Source organism: Salvelinus namaycush, chromosome 37 (genome assembly GCF_016432855.1).
Source record: "Salvelinus namaycush isolate Seneca chromosome 37, SaNama_1.0, whole genome shotgun sequence".
In the NCBI taxonomy this organism is placed as follows: domain Eukaryota; kingdom Metazoa; phylum Chordata; class Actinopteri; order Salmoniformes; family Salmonidae; genus Salvelinus; species Salvelinus namaycush.
The window spans coordinates 27,029,325-27,049,322 of record NC_052343.1 but is presented as its reverse complement, the minus strand read 5'-3'; the positions used below and the strand labels follow the sequence as shown (position 1 = coordinate 27,049,322).

Here is a 19,998-nt window from a genome sequence, read left to right as displayed (position 1 = left end):
TTGACTCCTACATTAAAAAGAGAGGTAAAGAAAATGTGGGGTAACTCCCTTACATTTTAACTCATAATACATTAAATCAAGCTTTAAAATGTGTTGTATGTATACTGAACAAAAATATGAACTCAACATGTAAAGTGTTGGTCCCATGTTTCATGAGCTGAAATAAAAGATCCCAGAAATGTTCCATACGCACAAAAAGCTTATTTCTCTCAAATTTTGTACACACATTTTTTTACATCACTGTTAGTGAGCATTTCTCCTTTGCCAAGATAATCCATCCACCTGACAGGTGTGGCATATCAAGAAGATGATTAAACAGCATGAGCATTACACAGGTGCACCTTGTGCTGGGGACAAAAGAAGGCCACTCTAAAATGTACAGTTTTGTCACAACACAATGCCACAGATGTCTCAAATTTTGAGGGAGCATGCAATTGGCATGCTGACTGCAGGAATGTCCAACAGAGCTGTTGCCAGAGAATTTAATGTTAGTTTCTCTACCATAAGCCGCTGAGGGCTGAGGAGTATTTCTGTCTGTAATAAAGCCCTTTTGTGGGGAAAAACTAATTCTGATTGGCTGTGCTTGGCTCCCCAGTGGGTGGACCTGACTCCCAAGTGGGTGGGCCTATGCCCTCCTAGGCCCACCCATGGCTCCGCCCCTGCTCAGTCATGTGAAATCCATAGATTAGGGCGTAATGAATTTCTTTCAATTGACTGATTTCCTTATATACACTGTAACTCAGTAAAATCTTTGAAATTGTTGCATGTTGCATTTATATTTTTGTTCAGTATACATATAAAGACTCATAAAGCACATTTCTTTGCTGGGAATTCATGTCTCAGGTAAATCATTGAAACGTTTTTCTGAAATCAAAGCAATAACACAAAGCTAGAATCCTGAATTGAAACAATAACAAAGAGGTCACCCCACCTCTGTTTTGGTATAAAGCTGAGATATGGGCCTGGAGAAATGTAACCACTCTTAAATTCATAGACAGAGCTGTGGATGCAAAGACTGACCACCCATGATATCAACATTATCAGTTTTAACCATGTTTGGAGGCTATACAGTGTTCGTTTACATTTACATTGTTTACAAATATTGGAGTAAAACAAGCTTATATTTTGGGTTCTGATATGGTATGACATTTGAACTAAGCTCATGATTCATTTCTAAGTTATATTCTTCAAGAATCAATGGGTATATATCATTAATTTATAAGTCCAAAAATGGATGTAACAACTAAGGACTCCGGCTTTAAGAAAATGTACTTAATGTACTTATATCACAGGAAAACAGGGAAAAAAATAAAAAGACTAAACAAAAGAATTAGTCTAACTTGTCTTTGGTTTCTTTGGTATAGTAGCTGTATGTTTCAAGGAATCTTCTTTCAAAGAGAATCCATTGGTCAACCTCACTCTCACCTACTTATGAAACCACTTTCAAAGTCAATTATACCGTCCCACTATAAGGATGTGTACCATAACAACAATATCTATTGATCTTTATCAACTATATGACAACATGTCATATTATCCTTGTTGTGACATTAAAACAGCAGTAACATTTTAGTAACACTAATAAATGGTCAAATAGAAGCTAGAAAAATAGATACATATACAGTGCCTTTAGAAAGTATTCACACCACTTGACTTATTCTACATTTGTTGTGTTACAGCCTGAATAAAACATTGATTACATTTAGATTTTTTGTCACTGGCCTACTACACACAATACCCAATAATGTCAAATTAATAAAAAATTTAAATCTGAAATGTCTTAAGTCAATAAATAGTCAAAACCTTTGTTATGGCAAGTAAAAATAAGTTCAGGAGTACAATTTTGCTTAAAAAGTCACATAAGTTGCATGGACTTTATTGTGTGCAATATTAGTGTTTAACATGATTTTTTTAATGACTACCTCATCTCTGTTCCCGACACATACAATTATCTGTAAGGTCCCTCCCAGTCAAGCAGTGAATTTGGCTGTGACAGGAGAAAATTGAGGATGGATCAACAACATTGTAGTTACACCACAATGCAAATCTAATTGACAGAGTGAAAAGAAGGAAGCCTGTATAGAATAAAAATATTCCAAAACATGAATCCTCTTTGGAACAAGGCACTAAAGTAATACTGCAAAAAAATGTGGCAAAGCAATTAACTTGTTGTCCTGAATACAAAGTGTTATGTTTGGAGCAAATCCAATACAGCACATTACAGAGTACCACTCTCCATATGTTCAAGCATAGTGGTGGCTGCATCATGTTATGGGTATGCTTGTAATCATTTAGGACTGGGGAGTTTTTCAGGATTAAAAATAAATGGAATAGATCTAAGCACAGGCAAAATCCTAGAGGAAAACTTGTTTCAGTTTGCTTTCCAACAGACACTGAGAGATTAATTCACATTTCAGCAGGACAATAACCTAAAACACAAGACCAAATCTACACTGGAGTTGCTTACCAAGCAGATGTGAATGTTCCTGAGTGGTCAAGTTATGGTTTTGACTTAACTCTACTTGAAAATCTATGGTAAAACCTGAAAATGGTTGTCTATAATCAACAACCAATTTGACAGAGCTTGAAGAATTGTAAAATATTGCACAATCCAGGTCTGGAAAGCTCTTAGAGACTTACCCAGAAAGACTCATAGCTGTAATCGCTGCCAAAGTTGCTTCTACAAAGAATTAACTCAGGGGTGTGAATACTTGTGTAAATGGTTATTTCCGTATTTTATTTTCAATACATTTGCAAACATTTCTAAAAACATGTTTTCACTTTGTCATTATGAGGTATTATGTGTAGATGGGTGAACATTTGTTATAATTTAATACATTTAGAATTCAGGCTGTAACACAACAAAATGTGGAATAAGTCAAGGGGTATGAATACCTTCTGAAGGTACTGTATATATAGTCCATTTCATTATCAAAACATTTGAATTCCATAATAGTCATAACACAGTCTCTGGGAATGGAGGTCTTCAGTCTTTCAGAATAAAAGGAAGGCATAGTTTTAGTCAGGTGGTAATATTAAGTGGAGTGGATCCTCTATCCCGTGTGATCTCATAGTCACTCTGGATCGGAAAAAAATCCTTCTTCGATAGGAGCACTTTTAAGTATGTGTGTGATATGGATCCATTGGTAATGTCATAATAGTTGGTTGCCCTTAGTGACAGGGGTCAAAGGGGTACTTGGTGACCCCTCCGTGGAGCTCCACCACGTTCTCGGACCAGGTGATGACATCCCCGCTGAGGTGGCTGTTGCAGGAGGCCAGGCTGTAGATGTCATGGGCTGTGAGGACATTAGCCCACATCTGGAGGTCAGAGATGTCCCCCATAAACGCCTGCGTGGCGTCGAAACGACCTCCCAGAGTGTCCTGGAGGAGAGAGACAAGGTCATGTTAGGCTCATTCTAAAGTTAGGATTTGGACTTAAGAAAGGAGCCATAAATGCATTTAAACTAAATAATGGGGTTTGTTTGTGGCTAGCTTTGGATCACAGGATGCTGCTGAGGGAAGGACGGCTCATAATAATGTCCGGAACAGAGCTAATGGAATGGCATCGAATGAAAACCTTGTGTTTGATGTTTTTGATACCATTCTACCAATTCCACTCCAGCCATTACCATGAGCCTGTCCTCCCCAACCTCCTGTGCGTTGTATGTATGGTGTGTAGTAGTAGGTGGTAGTCAGCATTCATTATATGACAAAACCTGCTGCTGCAGGTTGCTGCTCTAAATGAGACACGGTCAGGGTTCAGAGGTCAGAGGCTAGGATTACACAGTAATGACTCTGACCTTAACCCCAACCACGACCACTGTTTCTGAGAGAAAGCCCATGCTAGTGAAGTGACTGCTTTTGTGGTTGGTTAAGGGCAAGCGCACAACAGTCCCTCTGCTTGGGCTGCGTTTACACTGGTGGCCCAATTCTGATCTTTTGCCCAATTATTGTAAATAGCTGAAAAGACCAATTAGTGGTCAAAAAAAGATCAGAATTGGTGTGCCTGTGTAAATATAGCCTTAGAGTTCTAGACAGCCGTGGCGTGATACATAAAGGGAGGCTATAGTAGGATAAGGGACTCAGTCAATAATAGGTGAAATTATGGGCTGAGGAGGGAAGGAAGGAAGGGAAAGGGGATACCTAGTCAGTTGCACGGTGGGCTGCCTCAATTGACATCCACTGCATAGGCGCCCGGGGAGCAGTTTGTTGTTGGGGGTTAATGAGTGAGGTCGCAGGGAAAATGCTTAGTGTGCACTTTTCTTGTCTTGTGTAATGCAGAAGCTTTTTGTAGACACTCAACAACCAACTGAAAGAATTTGAAGATGACCTGTTCCTGTCCGAGGATGAAGACCCCTCCAGGTTTGATGGGATGCCATGCGGACAGGTTCTCCCCAGAGCCCCTCTTCACCCCGTCCTGGTACGCCTCCCACTCACCGTCCCTCGTCGACCACGTCACACACACATGGTGCCACTTCCCATCACTGATCGAAAGGGGCAGAGTCACTGCCTGGGGGGAAGGGAGGAGAGTAGGGATTGAGTACCACCAAGTTGACAGCACAAGGAGATAACTTGTGTGTTTCCTGTAGTAAACAGGTAAAGATTTGTACTACTTGATGACTTGATGTTGGTAGTAAATAAGTAGTTAAAACACTACAGCTTTACTAAACAGGCTTGTCAATAGTAATCAAGTAGTTTTTACTACTTGATGTTGGTAGTAAATAAGTGGTCACAACACTACAGCCAGACAACACCGGCTTTTCGTGACCACAAAAGACAAGACAGGAAGTAGTTGGCTGTTAGCTAGCTACTGTTTTTGCCAATCCTGAATGTAAATCCTCTTCCAACCTTCGTCGTCCTGTCTTTCATAGTTAGCCCTTATGCTGGCACCAGTTCCTTTAAGTTTTATGAGTTTCATGTCGTTGTTTAGCTGTTTGTATAACTTTTTAGGAAATGAAAAAGGATCAGGAGCAATTCAGTAGTGATCAGTAGTGACACTACACGCACAAATGGCAGTAGAAATACAATAGGGATTGAGTAGGCATACAGCAGTAGGCTTTGTGTAGTAATTCAATAGGGATTGAGTAGGCATACAGCAGTAGGCTTTGTGTAGTAATTCAATAGGGGTTGAGTAGGCATACAGCAGTAGGCTTTGTTTAGTAATTCAATAGGGATTGAGTAGGCATACAGCAGTAGGCTTTGTGTAGTAATTCAATAGGGATGGAGGAGGCATACAGCAGTAGGCTTTGTGTAGTAATTCAATAGGGATTGAGTAGGCATAAAGCAGTAGGCTTTGTGTAGTAATTCAATAGGGACTGAGTAGGCATAAAGCATTAGGCTTTGTGTAGTAATTCAATAGGGACTGAGTAGGCATAAAGCAGTAGGCTTTGTGTAGTAATTCAATAGGGATTGAGTAGGCATACAGCAGTAGGCTTTGTGTAGTAATTCAATAGGGATGGAGGAGGCATACAGCAGTAGGCTTTGTGTAGTAATTCAATAGGGATTGAGTAGGCATACAGCAGTAGGCTTTGTGTAGTAATTCAATAGGGATTGAGTAGGCATAAAGCAGTAGAATTTGTGTAGTAATTCAATAGGGATTGAGTAGGCATAAAGCAGTAGGCTTTGTGTAGTAATTCAGTAGTGAACATGTAGGAATTGTGTAGGTATGTGTAGGTTTTAAGTATTAAATACCAAAAAGTTCAGTAGTTACACAGTAGTCATTAAGGGAAAAATATGTAGTGATTAAAATAGGAAATATGCATTGTTCACCAGTTATGAAAGGTCCCAATTTGTCACTCATTTACTATTTAAATGACTACATAAATCACTACTGGTTTACTACACATCTCAATAGCAATCAAATAGTAAAACCAGTAGGGTTGTGTAGATCTTGTGTAGTATTGCTGAGTAGTAACTCCGTAGTATTTTTTCATGAGGGCTGAGACCAAGGTTGTGAATTACTGGGGAGGTCTCTAAATTATGCAAATTAACTACTCTCCTGTTTGTTTAAAATGTAGTGGTAAATATGTTTTACAATGGTAAATATGTAAATAAATGTTTCCAAATTAAACAAATACCCCCATCTCTCTGTCATGGTTTAAACCATTTATTTATATGTGGCAGCACTGTCACTCAGTAGTGCTGACTTTCGGCCTAAGGTGAGTTCCTTTACGCATAGATTTCCCTTTGTACTTCCTAATTTTCGCCATTTGTTTGCCATGCGTCCTTGATTTAAAAAATAGCCTTTATTCCAATCATTAGATTTATCTGTTAATTTATCATTGTTTGCGTTTGTCAGTCAGCTGTTTAGAGCGCTCATTCATTCTTTTTGGATATTCGACGGATATTCGCCTGTCGTTTTCCTTACGTCCACCAACAGCAGTTAGGGACCATCAACATAGTGACAAATCAAATTTTTCAAATTTCAATAGCTCTTTAACCATTTCTCCAAAAACTTTCAAAATGGGTTGTAGCTAACTCCATAGCATAGACACATTGCACACACTTTTTTTTGTCGGTTTACATCTTACACTATTTTAAATTATTTCTTTATTTTAACCTCAAACAAGGTTTATAATGTACACTCAGTGGGCCTACACATTGCACACCCTTTTGTTTGTCCATTTGCATCTCATGAGCTTTCACGAGAATATTTTAAAGATTCAAATTTCAATAGCTTCTCTTAGTCTTATGACCTACAACCCTCAAACTACTTTCAGAATATCCACCGAATAGCCTTATATCTAGCACAACCTTTTGTTTGTCCATTTTCATCTCACACAATTTATACATTTTCTCACATACATTTTCAATGTTTTTCAATGTTTCTAATTTCAATAGCTCCTTGGTCATGTGACCTACAACCCTCAAACTACTTTCAGAACATCCAGTCACTAGCCTTATATATTGCACATCCGTTAGTTCATCCATTTTCATCTCAGGTGATTTTAAATTAATTGTTCTTTTTTTCATTGTTTTGAATTTCAATAGCTCTCTGGTCATGTGACCTACAACCCTCAAACTGCTGTCAGAATATCAACTGACAAGCCTAATATATTGCACACCCTTTTGTTTGTCCATTTTCATGTCAAACAATTTTACATACATTTTTCAAACTTTCAAATGTCAATAGCTCCTTGGTCATGTGACATACAACCCTCAAACTGCTGTCAGAATATCCACTGAGTAGCCTTAAATGTAGCACTACCTTTCGTTTGTCCATTTTAATCTCACACGATTTTACATACATTTTTAATGTTTTTCAATGTTTCTAATTTCAATAGCTCCTAGGTCATGTGACTTACTGAACTCAAACAAGGTTCGGAATGTACACTCAGTGGGCCTACACATTGCACACCCTTTAGTTTGTCCATTTTCATCTCACTCAATTTTACATGATTTTTTTACATTTAAAATATCAATAGCTCCTTGATCATGTGACCTACTGGACTCAAACAAGGTTCAGAATGTCCACTGACTACCCTTCTATTTTGCACACCCGTTGGTTTGTCCATTTTCATCTCACACATTTTTAGATACATTTTGTAAACTTTTGAATTTCAATAGCTCCTTGGTCATGTGACCTACTGTCCCCAACCAAGGTTCAGAATGTCTACTGACTACCCTTCTATATTGCACACTCTTTAGTTGGTCACTTTTCAATCTCAGGTGATCTGACATGAATGTTTCAAACTTTCTAATTTCAATAGCTCCTTGGCCATGTGACCTATAACCCTCAAACTACTTTCAGAATATCCACTGACTAGCCTTATACATGGCACACCCTTTCGTTTGTCCATTTTCATCTCACATGATTTTACATTAATTGCCTGCTCTGCTCCCCAGAAGGACAGTGTCACTCACATCTATTCACTTGGTCCTTCTCCCTGGGGCCTTCCTGACCTCCAGGCAGGCCCCCATTGACCTGATGACCTCTGACTCCAGGCTTCTAGGCCTACACTCCCTGCCCGCCTGATGGCCCTCTCCCTGGGTCTGAGAGTGTATAGCTTACTCCCTGGAACCACAGACCTCCAGGCCTCCATACCTACTCTCCCTATCCGGTCAACACCCCTCTCACTGGGCATCACCCATCACCGCGTCCCGGCCGGGGCTCAGCCATCTCCATAACCTTGCCCACCAGGCGAACCGGGACACCCACACTTAAGCACCCCACCCCGGACACTAAGACGTCTATATTCCCGCTGTCAGGGACCATGTGCACCTGGTAACCTGAAATAGGCTCAGTGCACCTGGTAACCCGGAACATGCTCTGTGCACCTGGTGACCCGCCCGCTTTTTTCCACTCGGAGACTAAGTCCCCAATCCAACCTCCATGGCCCCCGAGTCCAGCCGCCCCCTGCTCGGACTATGAGTGCCCCCCGCCTTGATGGAGGCCTCCTCGTGCACCTGGTGACCCTTTGACTTCCACAGCGAGACCCAACCTGACCTTCTAACCTTCTACCTGCCTGCCTAGGCTCTCTCACACTCTGTCTGGCCTCTGGCCCCCGGCCCTTCTGAGTGCACCTGGTAACCTGTAAGTAAAGAAGGAGTATGGTGGAGGAAGACGCCTTCCGTCCCCGACAAAAGCTTGGATCGAGGGCTGACTTTCAATAGATCGCAGCGAGTGAGCTGCTCTACTACGTACGAAACCCTGACCCAGAATCAGGTCGTCTACGAGTGATTTAGCACCAGGTTCCCCACAAAATGCGGTGCGCATCAGAAGAGGGGTGGCAACTCATCCGGCCGCACTCCAACCCCGTCTAAAACGGCTCTACTCACCTGCCAAAAGAGGCAGGCTATCCTGGGCCATCCTAAGATCTGTGGTGCTACGGTATCGTTACGTTTAGGGGGATTCTGATTTAGAGACGTTCAGTCATAATCCCACAGATGGTAGCTTCATGTGCTTGGGTGAATTGAGTGCGCCCGCGACAGGTGGGTATACTCCTTTGAATTTCATCAAATTGACATTCAGTGATCCGTGCCCAGTGGGAACCTAGGCTTCTTCTGTCCATTTTATGGGTCTGCAGCAAATCAAGCAGACAAGCTGGAGATACCTCTCCCAACTTCATAGGGCAAGATCCAGATCCATGCAATGCCCGATCACTACAGGGCCAATGGGTTTAGTCTCCGCTTCGAGTTTAGTGAGCGTAGGTGAGACCTCCCCATCTACATTGTGGGGTGTCCCGCACTCAGGCAAGCCTGATGCCTGGTAGTGTCAGCTAATGGTAAGGCACATGCCATCTCCACATGCTCCACATGCTGTCCTCCATGCTCCAAGGAGCATAGAAGAGAGCTCCCACATAGAATGTGTAGAGTTCTGCACCCAGGCAGACCTGAGACCTGGCAGTGTCCATAACCGCTAAGCACATTCCATCTCCATTTAGTGTTCCACTGTTAGCGGATCCAGCCGAAGCCAGCGTTCGATTCAAACCTTTGCGGTTTACAGTTTGCTAAGTATACGGGGGACGTGTGTTTAAATGTTTCACCATAGCCGCTCTGTGATCAGACTGATGCGAGTAGTACACTTTCATCAGCCGTCTCCCAGGACTTAACTCCCCCCTCCCAGCCAAAGCCAGGGATGCGTTCAAGCCATCATTCTCTGATTGGCTTCCTGTCAAGGTCAGAATTTGTTTACAAGAGCCCCGCAGCAAATCATTGAGTCTGGTGGAACCGCCCTCACATTTTCATGCTTGACCGAAAGCCTCATATTCCAGGACCGACTGCCGCCTTCCGTTAATGATCAACAGCCATCACCATCTGCAGGACTCTCTTTGTGTACGAACTAGTACCGAGGTAACTCCCGTTTGGTTTGCATCGTTAGCGACACCTGAAAACAGGTGACATACAGGGAGGGATTGGAAAAGTCCTGCTAGAAGGCTACCTCGTTATCTCCCTTACTAAGGCTAAGGACTCTTTAAGAGAGTCATTGTTACTCCCGCCGTTTACTCGCGCTTCATTGAATTTCTTCACTTTGACATTCAGAGCACTGGGCAGAAATCACATCACGTCAACACCCACCTCGGGCCTTCCCAATGCTTTGTTTTAATGAAACAGTCGGATTCCCCTGGTCCGCACCAGTTCTAAGTCAGCTGCTAGGCGCTGGCCGATACGACCCGCCGGAGAGCAAGCGCGAACAGGGCCAGCGAGAAGGGCCCAGGACGCGTCCAGAGTCGCCGCCACCAACAGCCGGACTCAATCCCCACCACCCGATGAAGCCCCGCACGCAGCCCCTTGCGAGACCACGCACGAGAGACCGCGAGATGGGCCGCATAACGAACTTCCAACGGTGGCGAGAGGAGGGCGACGGAGCGACTTCTCCCCCAGCCGGGGCTTGAGCCCCACTTCGCACCCCAGCCCGACCGACCCAGCCCTTATCCCGAAGTTACGGATCTGACTTGCCGACTTCCCTTACCTACATTGTTTTAACATGCCAGAGGATGTTCACCTTGGAGACCTGCTGCGGATATGGGTACGGCCCTGCACGAGATTTACACTCTCTCCCCCGGATTTTCAAGGGCCAGGGAGAGCTCACCGGACACTGCCAGAACCGCAACGCTTTCCAGGGCTTGGGCCCATCTCTTGGGTCGATCCCATTCCAGGGCGCCTTGCCCTTCACAAAGAAAAGAGAACTCTCCCCGGGGCTCCCGCCAGCTTCTCCTGGATCGATCTCGTTACCACACTGGCCGCCTCGCGGCACCCGTCCCCGCAAGTCCGTGGACATTCTGAAAGTAGTTTGAGGTCAGTAGGTCACAAATTAGAAAGTTGGAAAAATGTATGCAAAATCTTGTGAGATGAAAATTACAAACTAAAGGGTGTGCAATGTGTAGGCTCACCGAGTGTACATTCGGAACCTTGTTTGAGGTCAGTAGGTCACATGACCAAGGAGCTATTGAAATTCAAATGTTTACTAAATTAATGTAAAAACGTGCAAGATGAAAACGGACAAACCAAAGTGTGTGCAAAATAGAAGGGTAGTCAGTGGACATTCTGAACCTTGTTTGATTCCAGTAGGTCACATGAACAAGGAGCTATTGAAATTAGAAAAATGTATGTAAAAACATATGAGATGAAAATGGACAAACCAAAGGGTGTGCAATATAGAAGGGTAGTCAGTGGACATTATGAACCTTGTTTGAGTCCAGTAGCTCACATAACTAAGGAGTTATTGAAATTAGAAAGTTTGAGATATTTATGTAAAATCGAGCAAGATGAAAATGGACAAACTAAAGGGTGTGGAATGTGTAGGGCCACTGAATGTAGATTCTGAAAAAAGTTTGTACTTTGTTTACGCTCCATAACTAATTCAACTAGGAATACAAAATGCTGCTCACATCTCCACGTTTATGAGCTTTGGAAAGCTAATTAATATCCAAATTGTGAAAAAAAGACATGTGCAATGTTGTGCGCAATTTTTCCAACATCATGATACTTATTTGGAGTTTGTGGCTCAAGTGGTTTGAAAGCTATTGAGGTTTGGAAGCACGAATATCCGTTGAATATCCAACTTGAAACTGTCTTTACCTCGGTTTCTCTGTGCCATCCGTGGCCAAAAGTAGTAGACCATTTATTTCGCTTTATTATTTCTATCAATATTTGTTTTCTTTCCTGGATCAGCTGATGATGGTAGACAATATCACTAGACAACTAGTCTCCAGCTAGACACCAATGTGCATCCAATCCATCCAACAAGTAGCCTATACGTTAATGACAGTAGGCCTACGAGGTGACTCTTTGGTTAGAAGAGGGAAAATGATTAACGTTCAATGTTCTAATTCAATTGTTAAATGCTTAATAATAATAAATAACACTGTCATCAATTTCATCAATGTAAGGACAGAAAGGAAGTGTTTTATGTCACACGATCTGTGAAGACTCCAAGCATTAACAAATTAACTATGGACTAACTCATGAACAAGGGTGTAAAACATGTTTGATTTATTTAACTCATGTATTATATTGGATGTAGGCTACCTGTTCTGTGTGTGTTCGTGTGTGTACAATTGCCTCTGCTGAGAGGGTAGGCTACCAGAAGTGATGTAAGCCTACTGGAAGGAAAACGCAACTGAATGTATAGGGAGCATTACTTTTTATTTTTTTGTGACCGGCAATAAAAAAAAATAACACTACATAACTGTCTACCGGTAGATCTATTTGAAGTTCATGGTAATAGGCTTACACATTGTCGCCTAGTCTGGTAAGTTGACCGTGTGTTTGGATGACCAGACCATCCCGTTTATCCAGACTTTTCAGGCTACAAAAAAGGTCAATTTGTCAGCAAGAAGCATCAATTAATGTAGGCCTAATCAATGGCAATGGCTGAATTTCAATAGGCGCACTTCTTGGTGTTTTGTAACACATGTCCATTTCCATTCATCAAGTGGCGCCAGTATACAGTTGAAATCGGAAGTTTAGCCATTAAAATTTGTTTTTCAACCACTCTACATATTTCTTGTTAACAAACTATAGTTTTGGCAAGTCAGTTAGGACATCTACTTTGTGCATGACACAAGGAATTTTTCCAACAATTGTTTACAGATGATTATTTCACTTATAATTCACTGTATCACAATTCCAGTGGGTCAGAGGTTTACATACACAAAGTTGACTGTGCCCTTAAACAGCTTGGAAAATTCCAGAAAATGATGTCATGGCTTTAGAAGCTTCTGATAGGCTAATTGACATCATTTGAGTCAATTGGAGGTGTACCTGTGGATGTATTTCAAGGCCTACCTTCAAACTCAGTGCCTCTTTGCTTGACATCATGGGAAAACCAAAAGAAATCAGCCAAGACCTCTGAAAAAAAATTGCAGACCTCCACAAGTCTGGTTCATCCTTGGGAGCAATTTCCAAACGCCTGAAGGTAACACGTTCATCTGTACAAACAATAGTACGCAAATATAAACACCATGGGACCACACAGCCATCATACCGCTCAGGAAGGAGACGTGTTCTGTCTCCTAGAGATGAACGTACTTTGGTGCGAAAAGTGCAAATCAATCCCAGATCAACAGCAAAGGACCTTGTGAAGATGCTGAAGGAAACAGGTACAAAGTAGCTATATCCACAGTAAAACAAGTCCTATATCGACATAACCTCAAAGGCCGCTCAGCAAGGAAGAAGCCACTGCTCCAAAACCGCCATAAAATAGCCAGATTACGGTTTGCAACTGCACATGGGGACAAAGATCGTAATTTTTTGAGAAATGTCCTCTGGTCTGATGAAACAAAAATATAAATGTTTGGCCATAATGACCATCGTTATGTTTGGAGGAAAAAGGGGGATGCTTGCAAGCCGAAGAACACCATCCCAACTGTGAAGCATAGGAGGGACTGGTGCACTTCACAAAATAGATGGCATCATGAGGAAGGAAATTATGTGGATATATTATTGAAGCAACATCTCAAGACATCAGTCAGGAAGTTAAAGCTTGGTCGCAAATGGGTCTTCCAAATGAACAATGACCCCAAGCATACTTCCAACGTTGTGGCAAAGGGGCTTAAGGACAACAAAGTCAAGGTATTGGAGTGGCCATCACAAAGCCCTGACCTCAATCCTATAGAAAATGTGTGGGCAGAACTGAAAAAGCATGTGCGAGCAAGGAGGCCTACCAACCTGACTCAGTTACACCATCTCTGTCAGGAGGAATGGGCCAAAATTCACCCAACGTATTGTGGTAAGCTTGTGGAAGGCTACCCGAAACGTTTGACCCAAGTTAAACAATGTAAACTTCTGACCCACTGGGAATGTGATGAAAAAAATAAAAGCTGAAATAAGTCACTCTACTATTATTCTGACATTTCACATTCTTAAAATAAAGTGGTGATCCTAACTGACCTAAGACATGGAATTTTTACTCGGATTAAATGTTAGGAATTGTGAAAAACTTAGTTTAAATTCATTTGGCTAAGGTGTATGGAAACCTCTGACTTCAACTGTACATGCAGTTTGGATGCTGGAATTATTTTGGAGTGGATGAACACGCATAGGTAGCCTACTTTTAGAAGTGATTTGTTTGACAATCAGATGAAAATATCATGACTGGTTATGTTAATGTCACATTAAAAGGTAATTCATTTTTTACAGTTTAAATGATGTCTTTATTATTAGTCCCATAAAAAAATTAAAATCGATAGAGACCCACAAAAATCATGGTGTAATTCACACTCTGGCTGAGACTCTCTCCACCTGCTGTCTAAGTAAGCTGCTCTCTGACGTCATCGTCACGCCATTAAGACGGATCACTGGTGTCAGAAAGTCCATTCGGTTAACCTTCGGAGTTACAATGCTCTTCAGTGTAGCCTAGTTATTATATACTGAGCTTCTGAGCTACTGAGTCCAACAGGCCTTCTGGGCTAATCCTTTGGCTACAGAGACATGGTTTAAATGGCTTTTATCCTCACAGCTGAAAAGCCAAGAGTGTTATATAGCATGCACTCTGCCCATGTCCGAATACCCATTCTAGCGTACTATACTGAACAAAAATATAAACACAACATGCAACAATTTCAAATATTTTACTGATTTCCAGTTCATGTAAGGAAATCAGTCAATTGAAATTAATTCATTAGGCCCTAATTTATGGATTTCACAACTGCGAATACAGATATGCATCTGTTGGTCACAGATACCTTAAAAAAAAAGGTAGGGGCGTGGATTAGAAAACCAGTCAGTATCTGGTGTGACCACCATTTGCCTCATCCAGTGCGACACATCTCCTTCGCATAGAGTTGATCAGACAGTTGATTGTGGCCTTGTGGAATGTTGTCTCACTCCTCTTCAATGGCTGTGCGAAGTTGCTGAATATTGGCAGGAACTGGAACACGCTGTCGCGTGTTTGTTTGTTGTCTGTAGCTTCTGCCTGCCCATACCATGACCCCACCACCACCATGGGCCACTCTGTTCACAACGTTGACATCAGCAAACCGCTCGCCCACATACATGTGGTCTGTGGTTGTGAGGCCGGTTGGAGGTACTGCCAAATTCTTTAAAACAATGTTGGAGGTGGCTTATGGTAGAGAAATTAACATTCAATTATCTGGCAACAGCTCAGGTGGACTATCCTGCAGTCAGCATGCCAATTGCATGCTCCCTCTAAACTTGAGATATCTGTGGCATTGTGTTGTGTGACAAAACTGCACATTTTAGAGTGACCTTTTATTGTCCCTCGCACAAGGTGCACCTGTGTAATGATCATGCTGTTTAATCTGCTTTAATCAGAAACATGGGACCAACACTTTCCACGTTGTGTTTATATTTTTGGTAAGTGTAAATAGTAATAATAATAATAATTGTTTTATATATAGACTGACATTTCAAAAATAGACTCCCACAATTCGTTAATTTTGGTACAGCACGTCAATTTCTCTGATTATCAGCTGTTGTCAAACACGTTGGAAAAGATGAAAAGACGAGTGAATTCCACTAGACGAAACACCGAAATGAGTATGCAGTTTAGGTCTGTAATACACTAGTATGGGTATTCAGACATGGCCACTCTCTACTCAACCCTCTCTCTCCCTGTCTCACCTTGTCATCCACCAGCAGCTCCATGGGGTTGTTGCCCCACTCGATCAGCACCAGTTCGTTGGCCTGTCCTGGTACAGAGTAGGAGAAAGGGGTCCCCAGCCCGGGGCCTGCGCCCCCCTTTATCCACAGACACAGGGTGAGGGCAAAGATCTCGTGGAGGAGGGTCGTCTTCACCTTCCCGTACATGTAGTTGGTTCTCATGGGGAAGCCGATCTGGAAGGCATCAGGGGTCTTGGTCTTCTTCCTGCTGTTGGTACCTGTATGGTGCAGGTTATTCAGTAGAGAGTCCAGTTTGTTGTTGGAGTGCAGGCCAGCCCTGGGCCCTGGTATGCGATAACCCGTTCTCTGCAGGTAACCATGGCTATCTGCCTCGTTGTTGTGTTGCCCATCGTCATGGTGATCATCGGGGTGGTCGTCATGGTGACTGTCGTTGTGATGCCCGTCATTGTCATGGTGATCATCATGGTGACTGTCGTCGTGATGCCCGTCATCGTCGTGGTGCCCGTCATCGTGGTGATCGCTGTCGTCATGGTGATTGGGGCTGCTGCTGAGGGCAGCAGCGGTGTGGTGCATCTGCTGCTCCAGAGCACTGATCTTCCTCTGGAGGAGCTCCTTCAGAGAGCTGGAGTAGGTGGTGGAGGTGTTCCGTGACTGCTGGGGAGGGAGACACAAACACTACCCTTATTTACTGTTGACTACAGTACGTACATTCTTTTTTTATTATGGTTGAGATTGAGAAACAGATTGAGAGATAAGTGAGAAAAGTATTGCTATTTGACAGTTTCTACATCGTTGACTTGTGGTCTCTCTGTGGGACTGTGTCGATAGACAGATGACACGGGCAGCAGAGGGTACAGATCTGAGATCAGTGTGAATTATCCTGATCTCCACTTACAGCCTGATAATCAGGCCACAAACCTGGACGACAAAGCCTGGATTACGAGAGAAAGCAAGAGAGAGAGAACAGGTAGGAATGATGTGCCCTGCCCAGCTCCATCCAGCTACACTAATTTTACCCATCTACCAAGCTAACCTAACTCTCTCTACCAATCTTAAATTCGCCCAGCTAGCTCTGCCCTGCTCATCTCAAACCCACCCAACCATACCAAACCCTACCAAGCGTACTCAAGCAGAATCCATTTAAACCGCCAGTGCTCAATAACCTTGTCTAGTGTGCCCATTTTGACTTAGACAGGGTGATCATCCAACCCCTAAAGCCACTTCACTGTCAGACCAGGACCGGTTATGCCAGGGATGCCAGTCTCTCTCTGTGCCAAGACTGTTCTGCTCCAGACAGTCAGACAGGGCTGGCAGTGTAGCAGAGGAAAGGGACAATGGTGATCCTTGATTGTTTTTACAAATAAAGGATTTTGATGCCAGGAAACAAGAAAACTCTTTCTGCCTGTGGCAGATGGTGTCTCGCATGGCAGGGTGGTACTTTCATGTGATTAACTGATTAACAGATGTTATTATCCCGAGCTCTTATTCAGCTTGATTTGTTTATTTGACCAAACAATCCAATGACATGTGCATCACCTGACCTGAGACAAGACAAGGAAGTGAAACGTGGAAACACATTATACCCCACTTCTTCTCTCTCTCTTGCATTATAATATAGTAATCTGCCATTTAGCAGATGCTTTTATCCAAAACAATTTAAAGTAATCCCTTAATCCTGATTTTAGTCTCTGTCTCTCATCCCTCTGTCATTCTTTTATTTCTTTCCTCATGACCCCATCCTATCTCTATGATCTCCTTTCTGTACTAAACGGAACTCTCTCTCACCTGCAGGTTATCCATTCTCTCTTTAAGGGCCTGCAGCATCCTGCCCAGTTCCTCCGGCGATTTTGATGATATCATATCCTCTGGTGTTGCGTGTTTATCCTTCCCCCTGTTGTTATGCCCACTGTCCAACCGGTGCCCCCCATTCCCAGGGTAGTGTCCGGCTGCATCCAAGGCATGGTTGTTGTTTCCATGGTGGCCCTGCTGGTTGCCATGGTGACCATTGTCAGCGTAAGGCAGATGGCTGACAGCCCCTCCGTGATGAGATGGAGGTCCATGGTGGTCGTTGTGAGCCCCGATGCCCGGCCCAGAGCCCTCACACAGGGTGAGTTTGGTGGTCAGCTCCCTGATGGTCTCTCTCATATCCAGGATGGTCTCTTTCTGCTGCACCAGGCTCTCTCTCAGGTGTAAAATAGTGGTTTTAGCCTCCTCTGTCATTCCCCACCAGCCATTATTGTTCGGGGGCCCTACAGGAGGCGCGTGGTGCCCTGCCCCGCTAGGCCCCATGACTGGCCCCCCAGAGGGGAAGCAGGCAGGGTCGGTATCGGCAGGGACGGGAATGCAGATGAACCGCGGGTGGCCTCCATAGTCAGGCCCTGGCATGGCAGAGGTAGGGGAGATGAAGAGGAGGATGGTGGAGAGGATGAGTGTTTGTAACGGTGAAGGTTTAGAGATACACTTGTGTCCCATTTTCAGCACTCTTTGAGTATGGTTTGAGGTTGAAGAAATAGACTCCATTTTAAAATGTCTGATGTGAGTAAGTTTATCTCTTTTGAATTAAAAGCAGCATGTCCCAGAAAAGCTATATTCCAATAGCTCTGTGGTCTGATACCTCTGAAAGTTTCTTATTTTATGGTGTGGGAGAACCAGGGCTGTTGTGGAAAGCACCTGCAAGAAAAGTATGAGGTTTAGAATGCAGCTGAGTAACTTTTGGTCTAGGACAGCACACAAAGTAGCAGGGACCGGTAGTTCCCCTTCTATTGCTGTGGATGCTGTTTGGAAGACTACAAGGCTGCAGTTGTAGGTGTGGTAGCCAGTACTGTACTCTAGGCAGGGCCGTACACAGATCTTTGGTGGTCTCAAAGTGAGAAAAAGGGCGCCCCCCTCCAAAATGACCGTCATTCCATTTATATTTTTCTACTGCTCCTGTAGCCAAATTCTCCATGATTTGTTTTAACATAGGTTTTACTTTTCTACCAAAACACACTCACTCATCATACATTGTAGACTAAGCCAGCTCGAAGTTAATTATCTTGCTAGAACCACTACCGCGGTCTATACAGTATCTGGTAATCGCTGATGTAGACTAGATGGATCAGCTTGTTAGCTAGACTATGCTGTCAAAACAAGCTAGTCTTTACTTGATTTGAATTTGTTCTGCTAACAAACAGTCAAACTGCAGTCTTCCCTGTCCCTGACCGTGATGCAACACATGCTACTAACCTACTACTGGCGGTACTCATTGTAAACCGATAGGCAATTCGTTGCATTTGAAGTTACAAGAGAGAGAATAGACTAAATCAAATAAAAAGTCCTTGTTTTTTTGTTTTTTTACACGCACGTGCCTGACTGTAGTGCAGTATTCCATCTGCAGGGTTGATGCATTAATTGGCTTTTGAGAGATTAATCAAGGGATTGGCCTGGAATAAAACAAAATCACAGAGTACCGATAGCATGCACACCAGAACATTATAACAAAAACACAAAAAAATAAGTAAATCAGTAAGAAATAGTGAGCATCTAGCCTTCACATTATTAAGAATAGAGTATGTTCTGAAATTATAATGTCGTTTTTACTGGCTGCTTAAGAAATCTCTTGATGATCACTCACACCTTGTCATGCATGTTCAAGCATCTGCTGCTCTTACTTCTATGACCAGCCCGATCGACAGTTTTCTATTGAGGCGTTACGGTCTACCATAGCAATCAGACACTCCTAATCACATCTAATCACCATTGGATGTATTTTTACGGTACCGTAAATAATGATGTGTGGGCACGTGGGGTGACAGCTAAAACCGTGATGGCCACCTGTCGCTCCCAATCCAGACATTGTTTGACCCAGTTCAACTGCAGAGTTCAACTGACAGTCATTCATATGGCCATAAAGAGAGAGAGAGATAATATCTAATATAATATAAGCTTGAAGATGAGTTTGTGACTTGAATCAGCTGTGTAGTGCTAGGGCAAAAAAACAAAATGTGCACCCAGGGGCGGCCCCAGGACCGAGTTTGGGAAACACTGGCTTAGAGGAGAGCCAGATTGTCGAGCCACACAACCCTGTTTCACCCAATCTCAATTATTTGACCTTTTTAGCCCTACCTTTATTATCTTTCACAGATCTTCCAATTAACCTAATTACAAATACTTATTAGGCTGACAGAGTCGAGAGACAAGAACATTTTCCTCTGCTGTGTGTGTGTGTGTGTGTGTGTGTGTGTGTGTGTGTGTGTGTGTGTGTGTGTGTGTGTGTGTGTGTGTGTGCGTGCGTGCGTGCGTGCGTGCGTGTGTGTGTGCGTGTGTGTGTGTTTACTTTATAGTAGGCCTACGGGCACCATATGGTTAAAGTGTGCATTGAAGTCAGTGATTACTGATACATTTAAAGCTGACCGGCACATTTAACACTAATTAGAAAAGGGCTGACCAACAAAAACCTAATATCTGCTCATATGGTGGCTATGTTTGCAATTA

The 19,998-nt window shown here is 43.0% G+C and overlaps 1 protein-coding gene across 1 annotated transcript; it reads right to left on the bottom strand.

Moving 5' to 3' along the window:
• Window positions 1-3,171: 3,171 nt before the first annotated feature.
• On the bottom strand, window positions 3,172-17,997 carry LOC120030941 (neuronal pentraxin-2-like). The gene is made up of 5 exons (XM_038976445.1): window positions 17,311-17,997; window positions 16,038-16,179; window positions 15,526-15,836; window positions 4,331-4,510; window positions 3,172-3,381 (listed from the first exon to the last, which is right to left on the bottom strand). The coding sequence occupies exons 1-5, from the start codon at window positions 17,995-17,997 to the stop codon at window positions 3,172-3,174; spliced, it is 1,530 nt and encodes a 509-aa protein (XP_038832373.1).
• Between the last annotated feature and the right edge of the window lie 2,001 nt (window positions 17,998-19,998).